The 26,863-nt window shown below is 39.0% G+C and overlaps 1 protein-coding gene across 2 annotated transcripts; it reads left to right on the plus strand.

Annotated features, from left to right (window-relative positions):
• The first annotated feature begins 514 nt into the window (after window positions 1-514).
• WDR12 (WD repeat domain 12) lies at window positions 515-26,863 on the plus strand. 2 transcript variants are annotated; one of them, XR_006355667.1, is made up of 13 exons: window positions 515-796; window positions 6,760-6,854; window positions 8,424-8,518; window positions 9,338-9,444; window positions 11,847-11,962; window positions 12,349-12,503; window positions 12,959-13,004; window positions 16,363-16,448; window positions 20,254-20,394; window positions 20,503-20,608; window positions 20,783-20,915; window positions 22,086-22,172; window positions 25,579-25,651. XR_006355667.1 is itself a non-coding variant. In XM_043995598.1 (13 exons), the coding sequence occupies exons 1-13, from the start codon at window positions 756-758 to the stop codon at window positions 26,510-26,512; spliced, it is 1,266 nt and encodes a 421-aa protein (XP_043851533.1). In that variant the 5' UTR covers window positions 517-755; the 3' UTR covers window positions 26,513-26,863. The 2 variants fall into 2 exon arrangements, 1 of the variants encoding a protein (XP_043851533.1); XM_043995598.1 differs by lacking the exon at window positions 22,086-22,172 and adding an exon at window positions 26,441-26,863 and having other exon boundaries at window positions 517-796.

Here is a 26,863-nt window from a genome sequence, read left to right on the forward strand (position 1 = left end):
TCACCTCTCCCTGCCCCTCCGAAGTGACTCCCACGCTGGGATGTGATGGAGATGGGGAAAGGCTTACTAATCTAATAAAGCCATTCGCTGATCTACGGGATGTACAGAACCAATATAGACTACAACTCCCAGTATGCATTGCGGCGAGTCTATGGTTACAAATTGGAGGCACTTCCTTCTGGGAGTTGTAGTACCTACAATCCCAGTCTGAGTTTCTCTTCGGATTCTGCCCCGATGATTAAAAAAATACACACACACACACACACACACACACACACACACACACACACACACACACACACACACACACACACACATATTTTTAAAGACAGATCAGTTGAAGGACCTACTATGTCCGTCTGACACATCAAGCCTAGAGCTAATGGAAGAAACCGGCTAAGAAAAAAAAAATTGTTGACAGCGTGCGGACGAGACGAGGGCGCCTTTTAAGAATAGACCTAATTAGTAGATCGTGGACCAGTGCGATCGTCAATCGAACTCTCTGGCCTGGGCCTCTGAACATCCCCGGTAGTGCCGTGCTGCAGCCACGTGGTTAGTACCTGTCCCCAGTTCGGCTGTTGCTGCTGCGGCTGTTGAAGGTAGCGAGCTGACTCTCTTTCCCTCAGCTTTTCCTGCCTGCCCGGGTTAGGAGAGGGTACGGGTCCATCCCTCACGGACCCAGCCTCCCACGGCTGCAGCGCCCACCCCTCCTTGTTCATTTTCCGAGGGTCGCGTCCCCAGCAGCCGCCCCCACCATGGCGCAACTCCAGGCCCGCTTCTTCACCGAAAACAAAAAGTAAGTAGCTCCCCGTCCCGCTTTCTCTTCTCCTGGCGCCCCCCGCCCCACTCTGAAGGAGTGTGGCGTGACGGCGAGAGGAGGGGGTGCCTCTTTCGGGCTGCTAAACTTGTTCTAACTTTTTATTTTGGGGAGAGGAAAGCACTTAGAGAATAAAGTTCAGAGGAGGGGGCGGTGATGCGCTCAGCCGACCCCCGCTTTGGGTCTGATGCCAGTTGTGACTGGGGCGGCTTTCTGCGCATCCGTCCTGCACAAGAAGTCACTCAGCCCAGAAGTAAGGCTGACCGCACCCCCCATGGAAATTCCCGGTAGCATCAACCCTTCATGGGTTGGCCTCCATCTCTCCCGGATTGGGGAGTTTTCCCTCCCCCGATCCCTCAGTTTACATATTTGGAAGATAGTCAATATCACTTTTAGGCAGCTCTGATTGTGGAAAAGTTTCTCCTATCAAGCCACAATCCACCTTCCCATAACTTCTACTGCTATTCCTACTCAGCCCTTGTCCAGCAAGCAAGACCCTTGAGATCTTTGGAGACAAGTCTTCTGTTCTCAAGGCTAAGTGTTCTCAGTTCCTTGAACCTGGCTTTTAGCCCTGGTTAATTCCTTGCCCCATATACAGTGTGATTCTAGTCGAGATATTTCACCAAGGTGCCTACTATGTGCAAGGCATTTTGCAGGGTGCTGGGAATGCAGGGCCAAAATGAAACTGGCCCTCCTCTAGTTCAGGCCCCCATCACCTCTTGCCTGAACTATTGCAAAATAGCCTGCTGGTGGGTCTCCCAGCCTCAGCTCTTTCCTAATCCATCCTCCATCCAGCCACTAAAAGTGATTTTTCTGAAGCACTGGACCTATCGTGTCACCTTAATTAACTACAGTGGCTCCTTACTGCCTCCAGGATGAAATAGGAAATGCTCTGTTTGGCATTCAAAGTATTCCACTCTGTTGGGTGAGGGGGGAAGAGGTAACTCTAGAATTTGAAGGAAAGATAAAGAATTTAAAAGGCCAGAAATGGGGGTGGGGGGAGGCCTCTGGAGATGAGAGAAATTGAATTTGGTAAAGAACTTTCTGTTTTTGCCAGGGAGTAGAGTTCATGAATGAGAGTGATAAGAAGTAAGACTGGCAGATTAGGTTGGAGCCAGATTGTAGTATAACATTTTTGTCTCTCATCTTTTTAAAAAATATTTTAATGAAAAATTTTTTCATTTTGTTTTGTTTTTGCAGGGCAATGAGGGTTAAGTGACTTGCCCAGGGTCACATAGCTAGTAAGTGTCAAGTGTCTGAGGCCGGATTTGAACTCAGGTCCTCCTAAATTCAGGACCGATGCTTTATCCACTGCACCACCTAGCTGCCCCTATCTTAATGAATATTGATGCAAAAATTGTAAATAAAATGTTAAAATAGAGAGACTAAAGTAATATATCCCAAGGATCATACATACCAGGTGGGATTTATTCCAGGAAAGCTGGGCTGGTTCTATATTAGGAAAACTATCAGCATAATTGACCATATTGATAACAAAATCAACAGAAATCATATGATCATCTCAAGAGATGAAGAAAAGGCCCTTGACAAAACACAGCACCCATTCCTGTTAAAAACACTAAAAAGTATAGGAATAAATGGAGTTTGCCTTAAAATGATAAGTAATATTTATCTAAAACCATCAGTGAATATTATCTGTAATGAGGATAAGCTAGAAGCCTTCCCAATAAGATCAGAGGTATAACAAGGATGCCCATTATCACCTCTATTTAGTGTTGTACTAGAAATGTTAGCTATAGCAATAAGAGAAGAAAAAGAAATTAAAGGAATTAGAATAGACAACATGGAAACAAAACTATCACTCTTTGCAGATACTTAGAAAATCCTAGAGAATCAACTAAAAAATGACTTGAATTATTAACAACTTTAGCAAAGTTGCAGGATACAAAATAAACCCACATAAGTCATCAGCATTTCTATATATTACCAACAGAGTCTGGCAGCAACAGATAGAAAGAGAAATTCCATTTAAAATAATTGTAGACAGTATAAAATACTTGGGAATCTACCTGTGAAGACAAACCCAGGAACTACAAGAAGACAACTATAAAACACTTTTCACCCAAATAAAGTCAGATCTAAACAACTGGAAAAATATTAATTGCTTATGGGTAAGCCAAGCCAATATAATAAAAATGACAATCCTACCCGAGTTAATCTACTTATTTAGTGCTACACCAATCAAACTATCAAAAAAAGTTTTATAGATCTAGAAAAAATAGAATTCATCTGGAAGAGCAAAAGCTCAAAGCTATCAAGGGAATCAATGAAAAAATGTAAAAGAAGGTGGTATAGTAGTACCGGATCTCAAACTGTTATAAAGTGGTCATTTTCAAAAGAGTCTGGTACTGGCTAATAGAGAGGGAGATCAGTGGAATAGAATAGGTTCAAATTCCACTACAGTAAATGACTGTAGTAATCTAGTATATGATAAAGCCAAAGATCCAAGCTTTTGGAACAAAAACTCATTATTTGACAAAAACTTCTGGGAAAACTGGAAAACAGCATGGCAGAAACTAGGTATAGACCAAAATCTCACACTACATACTACAATAAGGTTAAAATGGGTACGTGATTTACACATAAAGGGTGATACCATAAGCAAATTAAAAGAGCATGGAATAGTTTTTCTGTTAGATTTATGGGTAGAGGAAGAATTTAAGACCAAAGCAGATAGAGCAATAGAAAATGTAAAATAGATAATTTGGGGGTGGGTAATTTTGATTAAACAAAATTAAAAGGCATTTACACAAACAAAATGAATGCAACCAAAATTAAAAGGAAAGCAAAAAACTGGGAATTTTTGAAACAAGTATCTCTGATAAAGGCCTCATTTCTCAGATTTATAGAGAACTGAGTCAAATTTATAAAAATACAAGTCATTCCCCAATTGATAAATGGTCAAAGGATATTAACAGGCAGTTTTCAGACAAAGTAATCAAAGCTATCTGTAGTCATATGAAAAAATGCTCTACATCATTATTGATCAGAAAATTCAAATTAAAACAACTCTAGGGGCAGCTAGGTGGTGCAGTGGATAGAGTACCGGCCCTGGAGTCAGGAGGACCTGAGTTCAAATCCAGCCTCAGACACTTAACACTTATTAGCTGTGTGACCCTGGGCAAGTCACTTAACCCCAATTGCCTCACTTAAAAAAAAAACAACAACAACTTTAAGGTATCACCTCACACCTGGCAAATGTAACAAAAAAGGAAATGCTAATCCACTATTGGTGGAGTTGAGAAAAGATCCAACTATTCTGGAGAGCAATTTGGAACTATACCTAAAGGACTATAAAACTGTGCATACCCTTTAATTCAGCAATAGCACTGCTGGGTTTATATCCCAAAGACACCCCCCTCCTAAAATGGATGCCTGTCAATTAGGGAATAGCTAAACAAGCTGTGGTATATGATGATGATGGAATATTGTTGTGCCATAAGAAATGACAAGCAGGATGATTTCAGAAAGGCCTGGAAAGACTTATATGAACTGATGTCTAAAGAAGAAGCTGGAGAAGTTGAGTACAGTGACAGGAATATTGTTTGATGAAGAATTGTGAATGACTTAACTGTTCTCAACAATACAGTCATCTAAGACAATCCTAAAGGACTAATGAAGCATACTATCCACCTCCAGAGAAAGAACTGATATTAGTTGAACATAGACTGAAGCAGGCTATTTTTCACTTTCATTTTTTTTTCTTTTATTCGAGTCTTCTTATACAAAATTACTAATATGGTAATGTTTTACATAATTTCATACATATAACCTATGTTTGATTGCTTACTGCTCAGGGAGGAGAGGAGAGAAGAGGGAAGGAGGTATAGAATTTGGAGCTCAAAACTTTAAATAAAAATGTTTATTATAAAAAAAAATGTTTTTTAAGTCTTTTCTTGTGTTACAGGAGGGATCTCTGGCACCTTCTATTCTAGCCTTTCCTGTCATACACATCACATTTAGAGTCCCTATTTGACACAATACTTGCCATCCCTGTCCCCTCCTCAGCCTCTTCTCCCTGTCTAGAATACTCTCTCCTACTTAAATCCTACTCATCCTTTAAACTTAAGCCTAAGTGGGGGCAGCTAGATGGCGCTGTGGTAAAGTGCCGGCCCTGGATTTAGGAGTACCTGGGTTCAAATTGGCCTCAGACACTTGACACTTACTAGCTGTGTGACCCTGGGCAAGTCACTTAACCCTCATTGTCCTGAAAAAAACCAAACCAAACAAACAAACAAACAAAAGATTAAGCTTAAGTTCCTTCTCTTCCTTGAAGCCTTCCCTTACCACTTGATCCCACAATGATCTCCCTCAAATGAGATAACATTTGTAAAAAGCACTTAGCACAGTACCTGAAGCATAGTAGGTACTACCTAAATGCTTATTTATATTCCTTTTCCTTCTTTTTTCCTGCCTTCCCCTTCCCTCTTCACCCATCTCTTTATTGTCATTGAAACTGATCATCTACATTTAACTCTTGGTACCAAGATTTTTAATGTGTGTAGGAGGACATTAGGTAGTTGGTGGTGCAGTGGATAGAGTGCCAGGCCTGGAGTCAGGAGGAACTGAGTTCAAATATGGCCTCAGACACTAGCTGCGTGACCCTGGGCAAGTCACTTAACCCTGTTTCCCTCAGTTTCCTCACCTATAAAATGAGCTGGAGAAGGAAATGACAGACCAACCCCAAATGGGGTCATGGAGAGTAAGGCATGACTGAACAATAAGAAGTAGAATTAAACTTCTTGTTGCCTGTTGGATAAAATAGAAACTCCTCTGTTTAGCTTTTAAAACCCCATATAACATGTCTCCAATCTGCCTTCCCAGCCTCATTGGGTATTGTTCTCTCTCATGCATTTTTTGGAGCAGCCAAACTGGCCTTCTCTCTGTTACTCCCACAGGACACATCTCCATGCCTTTGCACTGGCTGTCCCCCATGCTTGAAATGTGTTCCATCTTTACCTCTGCCTCATAGAATTCCTCTATTCCTTTAAGATCCATCCCCAGCATCATCTTCTGTACAAAGCCTTTTCTGAACCCCCCTAGAAGCTGGTATCTTCCCTCCCAAACTATTTTGTATTTAGCTACTTTGTGTATATTTGTATTTATTATATTTATTGTGCATCTATTTTTCTATGTACTTATCTCTCTCATCAGACTCTTAAGCTCATTGCAAGTAGATATTGTTTAATTCTTTATACTTGTATCCACAGTTGCAGGCTCATATCAAGCACTTTACTAAATAAACACTTGTCAGTTCTTTGATATTATCTTACAGCCCGTTAAAACCTGGCCTAGTCATTCTTTTTGGAACCAAAATTAAAAGACCATACATTTTATCCTGTTAAACTTTATCTAATTAGGATTAGTCTGCCACTGTATTTTAAAATCCCTAGTAGGATTCATTGTTTTAGCTCCCCTTCCCAACTTTGTGATTATGACTTTCTGAACTGACCTGGCAAATTAGGTGGGGTTTTTCTTGTGTTTTTGTTTACTGTAAACAGAAGCAGCAACATTTATGGTTGAATGTGTATTTATTCACCAATTAAGAGTTGGGCAAATAAGTGACAATGTATGTGAAAACCTTTGAACTCCTGAATTGAAAGCCCTTATTATCTAAACTAGAGCCTATTTTTTTGTAATTTAAAAATATTTATTTTAGACAAATGCAAAAATGAGAAAAAAAAAACCCCAAAACATTGTCATGTGCACCACAGAATGAATGTAGGAGAAATTCAATATAAAACAATAAATTTTCATTTCAAGAAAACCTATGTCTTTTTTAATGGTACTGAAAAAAGAGAAATTTTCATGCGACTTTTCTTGGTATGGTAATTCTAGAACACTATGATAAAATTAGCAAAGCAAATTTATCTTAGTTTGTCTTCTTCATGTAAAGAATATGTTATTCTCTCTTTTTATAGATATGCAGTAGACAATGTCCCCTTCTCTATCCCTGCGGGCTCCGAAATCTCCGATCTTAGTAACATTATCAATAAGTTATTGGAAGCCAAAAATGGTGAGTGTCTTTGTTATCTAAAAGACTGAAAAAGAGTATCTGCAACAGGTCATCATACAGTTACATTTTATTGAATGTTTTGTTTTTTCTTTAAAAACAAATACATGCCATGACTGCAAAAATATAGTTATGAAGTGTTTATTCACCTAGCAGGCTATTTTACAAACATTTTGGAAGAAACATTGTAGTTTTCTGACAAATTTTCATTTTAATTATCATGCTTTTGTAACTTTATACACTAGTTCACTATTTAGGAATAAAGCATTTACAGTTACAAAGAATTGTAAACTGTGGTTTATTCATTAATCTTTCTGCCTGGAGATTTCTTAGTTCTTTTGCTTTTCAGACATAAAGGAGGTATGGCCACTCACCTCTGAGTAACTATTGGACCTTAGACTTGCATTCTTTATGATATCTGTAAAGTCTGGTTCAAAGGACCTTTTTCTAAAAGTCTTAATCAAGTGGAAAGATTAGTGAAGTACATGACTTATTTTCTTTGACTGTCCTAAGTCATCGTAACTAGCTGATGTAACATCCCAAAGCTTAGGGTTGTTAGTAATAAGTTTTATTTGCTGGTTTTATCTTTGCTATGGCTTTACCAAAACAACAAATAAGCAACAGGGTTTTCGAGGTTTACTTGTTCTGTCTTCCATAGTTTTTACTCAGTTGGTGAAAGGGAAAACAACTGTGACAAGTAAAAACAACAAAGGTAAACCGGGGCATAGTTTTCTCCAGGGCTAGATAACAGGTTATTAACAGTAACTTGTATAACTGTCAATAAAATGGATTAGACTGCCCCACTGCAGTTGGGTTAGTGACCACAATGGGATTGAAGAGACTACATTTATTGAGACCCCAAGGGTGGTGGTGATGTCCAGGTTATTTAAAAAACAAACAAACAGTAAAAGCCTTACAGTTAGTGGCAGCTGGGGAAAGTGGGTTGGTGTTAAGTGTGGCTGATTACATCCCTCTCTGACAAAAAAAGGAGCACTACTTGCTTTACGGAACTCAGTTGCCTCTAGTTATCTTGGCTAGAAAATCAGAATCACCCCAATCAGTATCTCCCCCACCCTTACCCTCAGGCTTCCTCTTGGAGACCATATCACCCCTAACTTTTACCTGGAGAGAGGAGGATAGGGGCTGGGTTCTTTGTCTGCAGGTAAACTGAAGCAAGGGTTCTAGGTTAGCAAGCAAATGTCCTGGGGTCTGGCACACATTGTTGAACTGTCCCTTTGGTTGGGCTGGTTTCTGTCTTTTAAGCTAGTCTGAGAAATGGGGTTTGACAAAATGGGGAATAGGGTGGAGTAGAGAGTAGTTGTTGTTACTCAGATATTAATTTTCCTCATAGCAGCATGAGATGTTGTGAATAACCGAAGCATCAGCCCCAGGCTAATTGTGTTGACAGAGTTAACTCATCAAAACTTCATCTCATTGTCCATACTTGAGATCATTTTTAATTATTCATTTCCTTTTAAACACTGTTATTTACTGTACATATTAATGACTTAGCTCCCAAGGGAAAATGTTCGAATATGAAATGCGTTGACTTTTATTTTTTATTTATTTCAGAAATCCACAAGTATGTGGAGTTTGATTTCCTTATTAAGGGTCAGTTCCTTCGAATGCCCTTGATTAAGCATATGGAGCAAGAGAACATCTCAACAGTAAGTCTGGATATTTTCCTCTGAGTAGGCATTGTTAAAGAATGACTTTTATCTCCTTACTAATTTGTGTCATTCAGGTTTAATTGTGTGTCACGCTGTAGCTAATCCTCAGGTTCTGTCAACATCCAATTGTGAGCCGCTGCTTGTGTATTGTAGATCCTATGTACTCATCAGGCCTCAGGATCTCCTTTCAGCATTCACATTTCCATAGTTTGTCACTTCTCCCTGAAAGACTTTTTCTAGTTCTGACTTCTCGTCTCCTTGATTTTGGAATATCTCTTTTAAGTGTTCAAAGGGACAAAACTGTACATTTTTAGGGGTAACCAGAAGCAGAATGGGGGAACTGCTCGGAAATTTTCAATACAGTATAAATGTCTACAAAATGAATTTACATAATATAAATGCATATAATATAAATGTATACCCCCAAAAAGTTCTTCATGGTATCAATAGAAAGACATGGACAGAAAGAGAAGGTTCATTTACCTTCATTTAGACATTTCACTCACATTGCTTATAGCTGTAGTGTTCTCTAGTCTTTTATAATGCTTCCTGCCTTGCTCTAGATTTTCTGATGCTGTATTTCTTCCAGGGCCAAGCAAGAATGAAACTTAAATTTGTGTTGAAACTATTCAGTCTTTTGCATAACTCCAAATTGGATCTTAAAAACTTTTCCCCTCTTGGAAAGGACTCTAATCTTATCTAAAGGTGGCATGCCTGCCTTTGAGGTGCTGAAAAAACTAGGAGTGTGTTTGTGTGTGTGTAGCTTTTTAAGTCACCTCTTTTCCTGATAAGCTTCTTGTTTCTTTGGGTGAATAGGAAGAAGTAGTGGAAATTGAGTATGTGGAGAAATATGTCGCGCCACAGCCTGAAGAATGTATAGTCCATGATGACTGGATCAGTTCAATTGAAGGAACAGTGGAATGGTATTGCCAGTTGTGTTACACCTTGAATTTCCTTCATTCTCTTTATTGGATTTGCTGTGTTGATTCTTATTTTACTGAAGGTTCCTTGTTATTTATTTCTCCTTTCAGCTCAGCCATGTGTGTCTTTCTCAGGATTTTGGTTGGTTTTCCCTTTTTTTTTTTGGTATGTGTAGTTTTGTCTATGATTGTGCCAGAGAACATTGAAGGCTTTTATAATATTCAGTGTTCCCCTGAGAGTTGTGAGTGTGACAGGTGTCAAGATTAACTATCATCCTAGCTTGAGATGGTCAAAGTGCTGTCCATTCAGTGTTCTCGCTTTTGTACAGAAGTGAGGTCCTCAATCCCACTGCTCCATTTATTGAAAAGAAAGAAAAGCTCACCTCCCTGCCCTCACTATGCTTCAATTTCATAACTATGTTTTGCAAGGAGACGTTTTCCTAGAGAGATGGCATGGAGCAGTGGCTACAGGCATTGAGCAGTGGCTACAGAGTCGGCTGAGTAGTTAAGAAGGCCCATGTTCCAGTCTGACATGTACTAGCTGTGTGATCTTGGCTAGGTTAGCAGCTGTCTAAGACTCTTAAATTTGCACATCAGATGCCTTTCTGGATTGGTAGAGGGAGTTTCCTCTCTTGGAGTCCCCTAGACCAGTGAAATTCCAGCTCTGGTCCAAAAAAGTTTCTGTAAAAATCTTAAGTTGTTAACATTAGGTTTCTTGTGCTGCCCTTTCTTGTTGTAGAGTCACGCTGTTTAATCTTGTCAGACAGGTCCAGTGCCTAGCCCAGTTAGCCAAAGCAAGTGTTAAGAAAACTATGGCCATAGGTCTTAGCTTATGAGAAAAAAATATTTTAAGTGGGTAGACTTTTCTTTCCTGGCCATTTCAAAAACGTTGGTCATTGGGATAACCATTGGGCCCAGTGAGGAAATTGGTGGTGTATGGCTGAGGAAGCCCTGGACATCTAAAGCCCTGACCAGGAGTCCAAACTCTGCCATTCACTACCTTCTCTGTAAAATGGGGGTGATGATACAAATACTAGCACTGCTCTGAGGACTGAATTAGAGGCACGGTAGGCCGTGCTTTGTTACTGCAAAGGATTGTGTCAGATAAGCTGTTGTTACTAATCACATAAAAGAACGAGTGACTTGGGCTGCAGAAGGTGGCAGAGGCCACTTGAAGCTCATCCTTCCCTGGCCATGTCTCAGGTCTGTCGTCTTATAATATCTCAAATATTTACACTGTCAGAGTTGAAACTTTTTTAGCCTTGTCAGATTCTACCAGTCTATGTGGCTGTAGATGAGCACAAGGGGGCTTTGTTGAGATTTTAGGATTGGAGAAGAGCCTCCCTCTATTTCTCTCTGTAGGATTTCACCGAGAACTGTGACATTGTTTTGATTAGGCAGACGTTCTATAATGATGTCCAGAGAGAGATTGTGTTCAAGACCATTTCATTTGCCTGCAGTCAGCAACTGGCAATCAAGCATGATGTCTTTGGGTCTCTGGGTGCAAGGGAGCTCATGAGTCATAGGATTCCTTGGGAAGCACTTGATTCACAATGCCCACTTATCTTTACAGTTTCCTGAGAATTGTGTGGATAGCCATAAACCAGAGGCACAAACGCGCAAATACTTGGGAAATCTTTAACAAAATTTTTAAAATGTATAATAGGATACAGAGAATGTTAATTTGTGGTTTTCTAAGTAAGTTTATGTCCTGCAGGGATCATTCTGTACATTTTAGCAGACCCTGTTCTATTTGAGTTTGATGCCCCACCATAAACCATAATAGATGCAAATATCTAATACAGAAATGTGGTATTGTGTAGATTAGGTATCACGTAGATATCAATCTCTCTTTTGCATACTCTCCTTTAATACTGATAACACTTTCTCTAAATTGTAACTTGAATTCTCAATGTAAATAAGTAAAGAACATTATTTAAAATAGGTGTTCTTGGGGCAGCTAGGTGGCACAGTGGATAGAGCACCAGCCCTGGAGTCAGGAGGGCCTGAGTTCAAATCCAGCCTCAGTCACTTGACACTTACTAGCTATGTGACCCTAGGCAAGTCTCTTAAGCCCAATTGCCTCACCAAAAAAAAAAAAATAAGTGTTCTTAACCTTTTTTGTATAATGAATCCTCGTTGGCAATCTGGTGAAGCTCATGGACACCTCAGAGTAATGTTTGTTTTCTATAGTTAAGGAAAGGTGAAATTTTAGTTTGAGGTTAGTGAAAGTAAAGGTGTAATTATTTTTTCCCATCCAAGTTCACAGAGTATTCCCCACACCAAAGTGACCCATGGATTCCCGATTAAGATTCCCTGGCTTAAACACTGTCCTCAAGGATTTGTCCTGGGAAGTACTTCTGGCTTCAGAAAGGGGAGAAACCATTTATTTTTACGTCCTTTAGGATCTTGACTGGCTCCTATGACAAGACGTCTCGGATCTGGTCTCCAGAAGGAAAGTCTCTCATGACGATTGTTGGACATAGGGAAGTGGTGAAAGATGTTGCCTGGGTAAAAAAAGGTTGGTTCATTTGTACTGTTCAAGAAGTACCAGGTGGGGCTGGAGGGGAAAAAAAGACTCAGAGCAAAAAAATAAAATTGATGTTTCCAGTATCCTAAGTATTGTCAGAGAGCATTCAGGAAGAAAGATAAAGCTGATAAATGGGCAGTGGTCAGTCCCTTGGTAAAGGCGCTTACCACATACAAGTTCTCAAGTCTCTTTAACTATGTTACCATGAAAACAACAAGTTCCTTCTCTGCTGTCTAGGCTCAACTCTTTCTTTCTGAAATTGACCATACAGATGATCTCATTAGCTTTTCAAATTCATTCCAAAACAAGGAGCGTTCTTTGGTTCCAGAATGTGGCGGAGAACCGGCTGTTGCTTATCCTTGTATTCTCTGCCACAGACAGTTCATTGTGTTTGCTTCTCACTGCCTCGATGGATCAGACCATCCTCCTGTGGGAGTGGAATGTGGAGAGGAACAAGGTGAAAGCCCTCCACTGCTGTCGGGGCCATGCTGAGAGTGTGGAATCTGTAGCTGTTAACAGCACGGGGACTAAAGTAAGCCTTGGGTGGGTGGGTGACCAACTCTTCTGCTGAGCTGGAATACAAGTGACTTGCTCAAAATGTCGAGGAATTTTTTTTTTCTCTAACTTAAATAACCTTTTGTGGTTATGCCTCTTACTCCATAGTCAGTGAGCAAGAATACCAACATCCTAAGACAAAAAGACTGTTCCTCTTGTAGTTAGTGTAACAATTGAAATTTGATGGTAAGATAAGGTTATGGCACATAACTTTTTGAATTGGATCCTAAAATGATAAAGACTATATGTATCTTTTTGTCTGGTCAAATGTATTAAACACAGTCCTGACAGCACATCTGACCTGTTGTGATTAATGGACAAATATTTCAGCTAATTAAATTGCTGGAATGATTTGTCTAACAGTCTGGGGGAGGGCCGTCAGCTAAAGGAGATAGTACATAATCTTCTCTTGACATATTTCCATTGATTTAGTTTTGCAGTGGCTCTTGGGATAAGATGTTAAAGATCTGGTCTGCAGGTAAGTTGAATCTTTTACTCTTAGTATTCATCTGGACATCATATTAAGTCACTTTGAAAGGATAGGCACTTAAGTGTTTGTTGAACTGAAAATACCTATCATCCATTTTGGTGACCTAAGTGGACAAAAAGATTAAAATATTTTAAATTCCGCATCAGGGAGCATTTGAGCCTTATGTTGTGAAATGATATTTACATCAGGGTTTTCATTTTTCCTCAAAACATTAGTTATTTACATTATACTCCAGGAATGACTTAACCCCTGTCAGTTTCATCTGACATATATTGAGTGCCTGCTGTGTGTTTAGTACTATTCCAGGTGCCTTGGGAAATACAAGGAAATATAGTAACAGCTCTCTTTTCTAGGGTCATCTATGCAGCAATCTTGGCTTTCTGGAACATAACCAAGGAGACAGCACTAACCAAAAATGTTGTCTCAGGGGGCAGCTAGGTGGCACAGTGGATAGAGCACCAGCCCTGGATTCAGGAGTACCTGAGTTCAAATCCAGCCTCAGACACTTGACACTTACTAGCTGTGTGACCCTGGGCAAGTCACTTAACCCCCATAACCCCGCAAAAAAAACCCCAAAACCAAAAATATTGTCTCAGAGCAACCAGAATGAGTATCAAAAACCCATGCCCTAAAGGCCCATATAATTCACTCAGGCTCATATTCTTTGACTCTCACTTTAGCTGCTTATGAAATTTAACCACTGTGCCTGGAGGCAACTAGCTGGCTAGGACAGTAGATAAGAGTGCTGAGCCCTGCTGTCACTAAGACCTAAGTTTGAATCCAGCCTCAGTCAATTACTATCCATGTGACCTAGGCGAGTCACTTAACTTTTGCTTCCTTGTAAACAGCCTTACTGGGCTGTTGGAAAAATCAAATGAGATAGTACTTGTAAAGCACTTAGCATAGAGCCTGGCACATAGTAAATGCTAAAGAAATAGTTGTTTCCTTCCTTTCTTACTGTCTGCAAAGCACTTTAAGATGATATATCATTTTATCCTCACAACAACCCTGAGAGGTAGGTGCTCTTATACACCCATTTTACAAATGAAGAAACTGAAGCAGGCAAGTTAAGCCCAAGGTCATACAGCTTGTAAGTGACTAGCAAGTCACTAAACTTATTAGACTGGTAAGGCTGGATCAGGTCTTCCTGACTCCAGGTCTAGTGCTCTAACCACCACACCACCTTGCTGCCTGTGAAGAAGAAACAATTGAACAAGAGACACCCTTCTCATGTGAGGTGACTCTGTGGAGCAGGAGTTTGTTTCCTAGTTTGCTGTTGCACCACTGACTGATCCTCAGTGGAAAGAGCATCCCACGTGGGAGATGTATGTCTTGAGAAACATTACTTAAGTGCTTTGCTCCTCAGTTTCCTGTTTTGTTTTGTTTTTTAAAGAAGGCACCCGTCCCCAACCAACTTAGACCTAGAGTAAAGATAAAGAAATAGGGTTTACACTTTGAACTTTTGGCTGGTGATATACCACCAGTCCAGGAGAATGAATAGACATGAAATGCTTACTTTCCTTATTTCTTTTTTATACTGTTAGTAATGTGGACACCAAATACCATTTCTTCTATTCAGATTTTTTTTTCCCTAAATACTTGAGCTCTTTATTTGGCATTCTTTTATTAGACTTCTTTAATAGTAAGGAATTTGCATAATATTGTACCTTTCAGCAATTCAGAATCTTTTTAGTGATTTCTTAATCACCAACCAGAGAAAGTTTTAGTTTTTAAGTGTGTTTTAGTAGGTTGTAGTTCTTGGAAAATGGATAATACATGTCCAGTGCTTCAGAAAAATCACTTTTAGTGGCTGGATGGAGGATGGATTAGGAAAGAGCTGAGGCTGGGAGACCCACCAGCAGGCTATTTTGCAATAGTTCAGGCAAGAGGTGATGGGGGCCTGAACTAGAGGAGGGCCAGTTTCATTTTGGCCCTGCATTCCCAGCACCCTGCAAAATGCCTTGCACATAGTAGGCACCTTGGTGAAATATCTCGACTAGAATCACACTGTATATGGGGCAAGGAATTAACCAGGGCTAAAAGCCAGGTTCAAGGAACTGAGAACACTTAGCCTTGAGAACAGAAGACTTGTCTCCAAGGATCTCAAGGGTCTTGCTTGCTGGACAAGGGCTGAGTAGGAATAGCAGTAGAAGTTATGGGAAGGTGGATTGTGGCTTGATAGGAGAAACTTCTCCACAATCAGAGCTGCCTAACAGTGACATTGACTATCTTCCAAATATGTAAACTGAGGGATCTGGGAGAGATGGAGGCCAGCCCACGAGGGGGTGATGTTACCGAGAATTTCCATTGGGGGGGGGTGAGGTCAGCCTTACTTTTGGGCTGGGTGACTTCTTGTGCTGCCCCAGCTCCGTAGGAGCTTTCTAAGAGAGATCTCACAACTGGCATCAGACCCAAAGCGGGGGTCGGCTGAGCGCATCACCGCCCCCTCCTCTGAACTTTATTCTCTAAGTGCTTTCCTCTCCCCAAAATAAAAAGTTAGAACAAGTTTAGCAGCCCGAAAGAGGCACCCCCTCCTCTCGCCGTCACACCAGACTCCCTCAGAGTGGGGCGGGGGACGCCGGGAGAAGAGAAAGCGGGACGGGGAGCTACTTACTTTTTGTTTTCGGTGAAGAAGCGGGCTGGAGTTGCGCCATGGCAGGGGCGGCTGCTGGGGGATAAGATCCTGGGAAATGAACAAGGAGGTGGGGTGGGTGCTGCTGCAGTGGGGGAGTGTGTGTGTACAGGATCAACCTGGGCCCTCTCCTAACCCTTCCAGGCAGGCAGGGGAGGCTGTTATTTATTATTGACTTTGTGCATATTGTTTATTTGGTTCCATTTGCTTCACTGCATTGCTTCATACACTCCTTACCTAGTTCTTCGAATGCCTAATATTTGTTATTAAGAGAGCAATGTTGGGCAGCTAGGTGGCGCAGTGGATAGAGCACCAGCCCAGGATTCAGGAGGACCTGAGTTCAAATCCAGCCTCAGACACTTGACACTAGCTGTGTGACCTTGGGCAAGTCACTTAACCCTCATTGCCCTACAAAAAAAAAAAACCAAACAAACAAAAAAAGAGAGCAATGTTAATAGATTATACCTCTATATACATATACATATTATTCAGGCATGCCCCAAACGATGGGCATCCATCTTGTTGCCAGTTCTTTGTGCTACAGAGTGCTATGAATGTTTAATTATGCAGGACCTTTTTATCTGGCATTGACCTATAAACGTGCTTCCTTCCTATGAATGACCTTCCAACTCAATCTGGGTATTTAAAAGATTTAAGTAAATATGGTCCATAAATTTTTTTTAAAAAGACATCAAGTCTTATTCTTTGTTTCAGTCCCTACAAATGAAGAAGATGAAATAGAAGATTCCACAAACAAGCCTAAAAAGAAGCAGAGAACAGAGCAACTGGGATTAACAAGGGTAGGACTTTGTGAGAAACTGCTATCACTTGGTATCAGATATACCCAGATATACCCAGATATGTGAGAGTGTGTGTGTGTGTGTGTGTGTGTGTGTGTGTGTGTGTGTGTGTGTATACATGAATGTTTTTTAGAGCAAATTCATCTTTTCTGTTTTGGTATAAATTGGGAAGAATTTTGGAATATGTTATAACCCATCTTCTAAAGTTCCTTCTTTCAGGAATCCTTTCTTTTGGTGTCTTTCCTAGCAATTTATAATACCATTTATACTTTCTTGCTAAGAAGATGTATTATGAACACCATCCTGTGGTATCTTTTATCAGAGATTTTTAGGGTCTTTCTGCCTTACTAAATTATAAATACTCCTTGAAATTTAAAACAAAACAAAACAAATTGTTCCTGATTCACATGTGGGTCATTTGATTGCTATGGTATTTTCCATAATCTTATCTTGTAGAGGAAAATTTATAATGAATCTAGGTGTTCTGATTCTTTTAACCACCCAGCTATACATGAGTAAGTGCTCATGCTTGAAGGATGCCATTCCTGCATGAAGTCACCAGAAATAAATGGTCACTGGAGAATGACTGTCCTCTGACCCTCTGTCTACACATCAAATTAGGATAAAGCCTGCCATACTAGAGTTTTGTTCCACCAAATATTGTTTGAAATCAGTTGGCCAGTTGGCCAGACCATGGAAAATCTTTTTATTAAAGAGTTTTGTCATTAGAAAATCCAACCTGTCTCTTGAGCTGTCATTTCGTGTGCTCTTCTTTCCTTTGATAGCATTGGTAGGATGCACTTTTTCCCCAATTTTCATCTTTTCAGGTGTTCATGATAAACTTGCCCTGAATCATCTGTATGATCTCACTCTACTGCCCCTTGTTACCAGTAGTTTATTTTTAGAGTAACTCACTAGAGCCTTTGGTATATGACCGTGGCCTTATGAGTGCCATTTCCGATACCAGTGTTGCCAACTGGTCCAGATGGTGGCTCATAGGAACTGGGTGAATGGTCTGTTTTAGCTATATTTCAAGATGCTACTGAACTGCAAATGGGAAGGTCTTGTAGAGGAATTTGGCAATCAGTCCAAGAAATAAGAAACCCCTTGATCATTCCATCTGGTAGAACAGAAATTAGAGCTGGAAAATGCTTCACTGTGTTTTGGATTCTTTGCCAGTGATAGATTACCTTGATGCATGATTCATGTCCCTGATCAAAATCCTTCAGCAAAAAGATTTTCTGAGTATTCTCTTTAGAGAACACAGTTGCTTCTCTCTCCCTCCCACCCCTCCTTTTTTGAGCAAGTATATAATTAGAACATTAGAGTCAGAGAGCGTTTGAGCTGGAAGGGACCTTAGAGATCGTTCTGTTTTGTAAGGCTTAAGCTTATGTCTATGTAAATTATTAATTTATGCTTCAATACAGAAGCCCTTGACGTACTTTAATTGCAGAGAAATTGTCAGCAAAAAAGATTCTCTCTAGCTTTTTACTTGAATTAAACATGTCAAAGACAGGACTCCTTATCTTCCCCCCAAACTCCTTTCCTCCTCTGAGTTTTCAGTAAGTAATGCCATAATATTACCAGTTAGTCAGTAATTAAATTTCTTTCCTTCATATAGTCTGATGCCAAGGAGTCATGGTATAACAAAATTTCATGGAATTTTCCAACTTGGTTCCTGTCATGCTTGATGGCTTTCCCTGTTACCTCAATGACTTTTCATTGGGTCTTTTTTGAGGTAGCTTTAGATTAGTACTCTCTGAACATTAGTACACACAGGACAGGACGGTTTTTTTCCTCTTAATATCTTCCCATTTGGTAGTGTTCAACCTAGTTCTACCTAGATGCTTAAGAGAAATATTTTGATGATGAGAATATGGATGCTACTCCTTTATGTCTCTGTAATAGAATGACAAGCATGGTCAAGAGGGAGAAATAATGAACCTGGTACCTCTGAATGTTAAAGTTCCTTCTAGGTTGTGAGCCCAGGGGCAACTAGGTGGTACAGTGGATAGAGCACAGGCCCTAAAGTTAGGAGGACCTTAGTTCAAATCTCACCTCAGACACCTTTACTAGCTATGTGACCCTAGGCAAGTCACTTAACCCTAATTGCCTTAAGTATCTGGAGCCATCTTGCCACTATACCCAGATGGCTCTGGAGGGGAGAGTGAAGTTGGTGACCTTGCACAGCCCTCCCTCACTTAAAGCCAAACACTGCAAGTCATGACATCACCCTGACTCATGGTCGTCTTCGAGAATGAGCCCATGTTAAAAACCTTCATTGACAGCTTTTCCCCCAGACTTTCTCCTTTATTTTCTTTCCTGCTACAAAGGGGTACAGTCATGGTCTTGTTTCTATTCAGTTATGATTTCCCTGCCTATTGGGACAGAGTTCCTCATAATCCCCTCATTTTTCACTGGGCTGCACCACTTTGGGATTTCTCTGACTCTTCCACTGGGCCCTCATGTAGGATACATCCCTCACCTCATTTCAGCTCCCTTTGTGGGTTGTCCTCCCCCATTAGTTTGTAAGTTTCTTAAGGGTAGGGACTTTTTTTTTTGGTATTTGTATCCTCAAGGCTTTGCACAATGCCTCACACTTAGTAGGCACTTAATAAATGTTTAGTAACTGATGGGAGATGATTTTTCCTTAGGTTTTTGTTGTGTTTTTTTTTACTTGGGAACATTTGTCAGTTTCTTTTTTTTCATCCTCAACTTAGTTTGATTCTTTTCATTTTTATTTATTATCTTTTGATATATGAAAGATAGAAATGACAGATTCTCAGAAAGCCTTGAAAGTAATAATATTTTAACAAATTTATCTGACTATATTATTTTACTGAAGAGTGTGGTAATTTACTCAAGATTTTAATTCATCAACAAATTTTTTGCTAACTCAAGTGTGTATATATTTTAAAATTTTTTATTTTAAAATTTTATTTCTGTCTCTTCCCATTATGCCCCCTCCCTTGTGAAAAAATATAGTTAAGTAAAAGAAACCCACCTTTTGACCATGTCTGGCAGTTTATGGTTCATTGCACACCTATAGTCTAGTCTTTTTTGGGGGGAGTGAGGCAATTGGCTTTAAGTGACTTGCCCAAAGTCACACAGCTAGTTAAGTGTCAAGTGTCTGGGGCCAGATTTGAACTCAGGTCTTCCTGAATCCAGGGCCAGTGCTCTATCCACTGTGCCACCTAGCTGCCCTATAGTCTAGTCTAGGAGTTCTCAGAGTATGATCTGGGGACCCCTGGGAATACCCAAGACCCTTCCAGGGGTCTGCAAGGTCAAGACTTATCACAATCTAAAGATGTTTGAATTTCTAATCTGGTATATATGAATAGGTAGGACCACATAAACAAAAGATTTTAGGGATGGGTCATTTTTATGAGTAAAGGAATCCTGAGACCAAAAAGTTTGAGGACCTCTGATATAGCCCACCACCTTTTTACTGAAAGAAGGGAAGCTATGTTGTTCATCAAGATTGTAGTCAGATTTGAAAGGTACCACAGAGATCTTGTAGCCCAACTTCCTACCCAATGCAGTGGCCCCTTTCCAACATCCTGATAGATTTTGTTAAAAATAAAGTGTTGCTTGGTCATGTTCCTAAAAGTATGATTTTTAGCAATAACTTAAAGTTGTTTGGTTTGCTTTGCTTCCTTTATAGAATCAAAGAATTGGAGGTCTACAAGGAATTTAGTTATGTTGACATTCGTGATGTACAAAAAGAAATAAACAATTTTAGTTGGTGAACTGATGATTCTTCCTCTGAAATGAAAAAACTTTTTGGTCTTACTTTTATTTCTAGACTCCTATCATGACTTTGTCCGGCCATAATGATGCAGTTTTCTCAGTGCTTTGGTCAGATACTGAAGAAATTTGCAGTGCATCGTGGGACCATACAATTAGAGTGTGGGATGTTGAAACTGGCAATCTTAAGTCAACTTTGGTGAGTGAATTAAAGTAGTTCTCTTTGATTTTGGTGTTTAAGAAAGCCAATGAGTATAAGAAGGCCATTGGAGACCCTTCACAACCTTTTTTCATTCTCTTTTTTTAGACTGGAAATAAAGCATTTAACTGTATCTCCTATTCCCCACTTTGTAAACGTTTAGCGTCTGGGAACTCTGATAGACATATCAGGTTGTGGGATCCCCGAACTAAAGGTGAGCCTTTGCAAGCTATTGAAAATAACTTATGTGAGTGACATGCATTTTTCTTTATTGTTTAAGTATATACTTAACAAATATAGTTTATATATAAAAACTTAAAATTTATCGTGCTGACTTCTTTCATTGTTTACTAATTAAATCATTTTTAAATCTGTTTTTATTATTTAGATGGTTCCTTGGTGTTATTATCCTTAACCTCTCATAATAACTGGGTGACATCAGTGAAATGGTCTCCCACACATGAACAGCAGCTAATTTCAGGTTCCCTGGATAACATAGTCAAGCTTTGGGATACAAGAAGGTAAACTTTATTTCTAAGACCTGCTAAATAAGTATCATAATTATCCTATAAAATAAAAGAGAAATGAAGCACTTTCATGTTTCAGAGGCAATTGAATAAAAAGTTGTTAGTCCCTTTTGCAGAAAAATAGCTAAAAATATGTTTTTTCTTATCTAGTCCTCTTAAAAGTGACATTTTAATATTTTCTTTTAAATGAGCTAATATTAATTGTGCATTAGTTTTAAAAATATGTATATGTTCAGTACATCTATCCAGGCTTCAAGTTGATATCATAGTTAATGAGCAGAAGAGAGAAAGAGTATTAGAAATATCCATAGTTAGTATATGTGTTAGATATTCCCATAAAGTTTTCTCATATTTAAAAATGTAAAAAAAAACATTTTTAGGACACATACAAAAATAGGTCTCCTTAATTTGCTCTGATCCCTGATATAGAAATCACTCCCTACTTAAACATTTGTCACCACCAGGGACCTAGGTAGGGGTAGGGGATGGGGTGGAGTGGAGGTGGGGATAGGGAGGAAAGTCAGAACACACTGATGCCCAGAAATGTTTGGCATCTTTTGGGTTTTGTGGAAATTGTGGCCTTCTCCACACATGCCCCTTCTGTGTGGAATCAGTAGTTATTTTGCCCATTGTCCCAGCATGCTCTCTACCAGCCAGAAATGACTGGCTGCTTAGCCTAACATATGATCTCATATGATCCAGCTGGCCTCCATCACTAGCCATACTTCCTGTTTCAGTACCAGCTTATTTGAAGGATTGTGATGAAGAGGACAGAAGCATATAGCACTTGTCCCATCCCATGCTGCCCCAAATTTACAGTCTCCTTTACCAGATCTTCCCAGAAAGACATGGACCCTTTGAACTTCTACTTTGATTGAGTGTCAACTGGTAATCTCCCTCTACTATAGCTAGCAAACTCCTATGTCCTATTACCCTCATCTGAGTGACTTATAGTTGCCATTTGCCAAGGCAAAAATTCCTCTCTGCTGCCCTGTTCAGATTAACTCTGCCACTTCCTAGCCCCTATCCTCCAACTTTTCCCTTCTACCTTTCCTGTAGACTTACCCCCCTCCCCCACTCTATTTTTAGCAAACTTCCCTTCATCCTAGATTTCTTCTCACACTTCTTCTGTCTTTTACACACTGGAAATCTGGATTTCTCCAGAAGACGCCTCATCCTTGGCTACCCGCTTCACTATTAGTTGCTGTTTCTCTCATACCTCACAACCCATTGGGCCAAGAGGAGCTATTGGTATGCTTATTTTTGAATAATATTTTATTATTTTTTCCCAATTACTTGTAAAAACAATTTTAACATTTGATTTTAAAAATTTTCGAGTTCCAAATTTTCTCCCTCCCTTCCCCACCCCCCCAAGATGGTAAGCAATTTGATATCATTTATACGTGAAGTCATGCAAAACATATTTCCATATTAGCTATGTTGAAAAAGAAAACACAGACCACAAAAACCCACAAACAACAATAAAGTGGAAAAAAGTATGCTTTGATCTGCATTCAGGCTCCGTCAGTTCTTTCTCTGGACATGAATAGCATTTTTTTATCATGGGTCTTTTGGAATTGTTTTGAAATCATTGTGTTGCTGGGAATAGCTAAGTCATTCACAATTGATCATCACACAGTATTTCTGTCAATGTGTGCAATGTTCTCCTCACTTCACTTTGCATTAGTTCATCTAAGGCTTTCCAGGTTTTTCTGACATTTTTCCTCGTCATCATTTCTTATATCACACCAGCATTCCATTGCAATCATATACCACTGCTTGTTCAGCCATTCCCCAGTTGATGGATATCCTCTCAGTTTCTAATGTTTTGCCACCACAAAAAAACCTGCTATAAGTATGTATCTTTTTGGGATGTACACCTATTAGTGGTATTGCTGGGTCAAAGAGTATGTGTGCAGTTTTATAGCCCTTTGGGCATAGTTCCAAATTGTTCTCTAGAATGGTTGGATCAGTTCACAACTCTACCACCAGGACATTAATGTCCCAATTTTCCCACATCCCCTCCAACATTTATTATTTTCCAATTGGTATGCTTCTTGAAGCACTTGGTGGTTCATTGGATCAAGTACTAGGCCTGGAGTCAGTGAGACACAAGTATGAATCTAGCCTCAGACTCTTCCTAGCTGTGTAACCCTGGAAAAATCATTTAAATGCTACCTGCCTCAGTTTCCTCAACTGTAAAATGGGGCTCCCAGGGTTGTTGTGAGGATCAAACGAGATAATTGTAAATTGCTTTTGTGCTTTTTAAAATAAGCTACTAATGCTATAGCTATTTATATTAGTCTGGGTTAAGCATATTATTTTATTAATGCCATATACCAGTAAAGGATTGACTATATGGTAGAGAAAGCAGGGAGAGAGCTTCAGTATGGCTGTTAGCTTGAGCAGGAGAAAAGCCCCCCAAAATCCATGCTGTCTCCCAAAGAAACAACACGTGGTTTCAAGGAGAGTTCAGAAGATTTATAAAACCTACACTGTCCTAAGAGGGACAAGCCAAAAGTGTGTCCAGAGTGAGCTCTTGGCCTCTTCCAAGAGTTTTTGCCCTCTTTTGATAGAGGCAGGTCATTATATATTGATCAAAGCTAACTGGTTAGCATCATTCAGTTCCATTGGTAGACATGACTTGCGGGTGGACGTCAGGGAGAAGGATGTAAAAGACCGCCACTGAAGGTTTTCAAGGCAAAGTCCATTATCTAGGTGTGGTTTGATCCCATCAGTCCTAGACAAAAGAATCTCTCTCCATTTCTTTTGTTCCCTTGGGTTTGTCCCAAATAAGGGTTGCTGAAGTTCCTCAAGAACTGGACTTTTGAGGGATAAAAATTGGAACCCAAAACTATAAAAATGTTTATTATTTTTAAAAAACAACAACCAGACTTTCTGGAGTAGGGGAAGAGGAAGGACTGAGAAGCTGATCTCTGGGTTCCCCCAAGAAATCCATTATTAGTAATTATTATTTCATACTTTGCACAGTGCCTGGCACATAGTAGGTGCTTAATAAATGCTTATTCCCTTTCCTTCCCTTTCCCTTGCTTTCCACTAACATTTCTCAATAAATCCCTTTGCGTGGTCATTGCTATCACTTGTCTCTGGGGAGCTCTCTTTCCTTTCTCAAGGAGTTCTATTCCAAAGTCACAATTTTTGTCTCTACCCTGACCCCTGTTCTCATACTGTTGGACTTAAATATTCACAGGGACGCCCCCTCAGAAATCATGGATTCTGAATTTATCTGCCTTCTCAGCTCCTATAATCTGCATCTCTGCTATATTTCATCTAACATTCCTCAAAGCTCACCACTAACCGAAGCTTTCACCTCCCTAATCTTGAACTACGAAATTCCCTTCATTGATCATCATTTCTTGCCATTTATCTCTTTCTAAAGCATTTCCAGTTGTGTTTTGGACACTTGCACATGGATGACCTGTCAGCATCTCAAATGTAACATGTCCAAAATCACATTGATTATCTTCTATCAGCTCCTGGTCATCCTTCACTCCCTACGTCCAATCAGTTGCCATCTTTAGTCTAATATATCATGGATATTCCCTTTTACCTAGTTGCCTGCTACCCCCTTGAAGCTTTCATCCAGAGTTATTCTAATATCATCCTGATTATAACTCCATTTCTAGTCTCTGCTCTCATCCTCCATACAGCTGCTGTCAAAATAATCTTCCTTCCTAAGGCACAGGTCTGACCATGTCATGCCCCCTCAGAAACTTTCAGTGATTGGTTCCCTATCACCTACAAGACAAAATACACATTCCTTGCATCCCAAAGGCTTCTATAATATGGCTCAAACCTGCCTTTCTAGACATATCTCATGCTACTCACCTTCACAGATACTTCATTCTAGACAGATTTGACTGCTAGACTCCATGCTTGACATGCTGTCTCTTATTTCCATGCATGCACATAAGCTGTCTCTCATGCTTGAAAGGAAATCCTACCTCATCTCTGCCTTTCATTCAAGGCTGAGCTCAGGTGCCACTTTGCCTATAAAGCGTTCCATGATCTCCCCATTGTTCATGCTCTCGCCCTCCTCGAGTTACCTTGTGTTTATTCATTTTTATACATGATGTATTTCCCCAGTGGAATGTAATAACATTGTGATATTTTAGTATCCCAGTGTTGAGCACAATAGTAGGGACTTAAAACATTTATTTAATTGACTTTCATTTTGTGCAGTAATACAAAATTAATTAAATATACAAATTGAAATACAATACTATAATATTACAGATGTAGTAATGATAGTATATTTATGATTTTTTATATACCATTCAGTGCCTAGAATAGAAAGTATACCTAAAGGATGCAGCTCTATAGACTTTTTGTTTGCATTTTAGAATGCCTCACTCACTGTACAGTTTAAATGTTGTGATTCTTTTTCTTTGAAAGTTCTTACTATGTTTTTTGTATTATACATCTATAGTCTTTTCATCTAATGATACAGGAAAGAGTAAGACAGATGTTTTAACCAGAATTCAGAATTTGAAAATTATTCTATTCTACAAGTTTGAGTAAATGTGTGTGTGTATCTATGTGTATATATGGGTGTGTATATAGACATATTCTTTTATTTAATGATATAATAATGTAAAATATTTATCAGGTTAGTGTGACTTATATCTTTTTCTAGTTGCAAGGCCCCCCTCTATGATTTGGCTGCTCATGAAGATAAAGTTCTATGTGTAGATTGGACAGAAGCAGGGGTAAGATATTATTGACTAGTATATGAAAGGACAAAGAGATTAAATGATAAAATTCATCCAGTATTTGTATTGTTACCATAGACTAAGCAATCAGTTATTTCTGATAAACATTCTGAAAACCTTAACATCAAAGTTCAACAGATGTCTCAATTCAAATAAGAAATTAATTACTTAATATTAATAATTTTAAAAGAAAACTATTTCTGTAGCATTTTTGTCTTTGGGATCACATAATTGTTATCTAAAAATTTTTAAATCTTGAAAGTACAGTTAAATTTTGCAAATTCATATTGGGGAAAAGTTATTCTTAGCAAAAAAATCAATTACCAAATATTTGAAGAAATGTGATTTCATTATTTTAAAGTACATACACTAAATTCAGCTGCAAAAATAATCCTTTAACAAGGAGATAACTAACTTGTAGTTGATAGCAACTATTCACTTAGAAATAATGGTCTAATATATTTAAAATTCATGGTATTCTAAATATACTTTTTTCAGTTCCATTCACTTTATTTCATTTCTTTGCTAACCTTTTCTTCATAGAAAGTTCAGACGTATACATCAACAAAGTTTAGATAGAATCATCACATTTTTAATAAAGGTTTTAATGTACTAAGACTAGCGATGAAAATTGAGGTTGTGATTTTTTCAGTTATTCTTGTAACTTAACTCAGTATATAATGTTTTTTTAGTATTAAAAATATGTCCTTTTGATTGACTTTTTTTCTACCATAAGTGAATTTTATTCATTTGTTTTTTTTCTGTTTGTTTCTTTCCATTAACCAGCTGCTGCTGAGTGGAGGAGCTGACAATAAACTGTACTCTTACAAATATTCAGCTTCTGCTTCGGATGCATGAAAATGGATGGTGACAACATCAGATATTACCTATTAGCATATAAAACTTATAGAAAATCATTGATTATATGAGGTAGATCTGAGGATCATTGTCTTCATCAGCCGGCTTTTTACAATAACCTCTATAATATGTTTTTTGACTGTAAGAACAGTCATGTTTCATTGTGTTTAGATTTTTTTTTTCATTTTCCTTTGTATTTATAACATGCAAATCTAGGTATTTATAAAAAGTGAAATGTGACCAGTTCTCTTCACTGTGTTCATAACTTCTTAAAATTATGTTTTGTTCCTTCACAAATAATTTGGCTTTGAATAATATAAAAAAGGACTAGAACATTTATAATAAATATAA

This window comes from Dromiciops gliroides, chromosome 3 (assembly GCF_019393635.1).
Source record: "Dromiciops gliroides isolate mDroGli1 chromosome 3, mDroGli1.pri, whole genome shotgun sequence".
NCBI classification, from domain to species: Eukaryota; Metazoa; Chordata; class Mammalia; order Microbiotheria; family Microbiotheriidae; genus Dromiciops; species Dromiciops gliroides.

Bases quoted from the DNA above. Each gene is read 5' to 3' on its own strand.
- WDR12 (XM_043995598.1), top strand. From the start codon at position 756: ATGGCGCAACTCCAGGCCCGCTTCTTCACCGAAAACAAAAA. The intron at 797-6,759 runs GTAAGTAGCTCC...CTCTTTTTATAG, and splicing joins TTCTTCACCGAAAACAAAAA to ATATGCAGTAGACAATGTCC. The intron at 11,963-12,348 runs GTTGGTTCATTT...TCTCTGCCACAG, and splicing joins TGTTGCCTGGGTAAAAAAAG to ACAGTTCATTGTGTTTGCTT.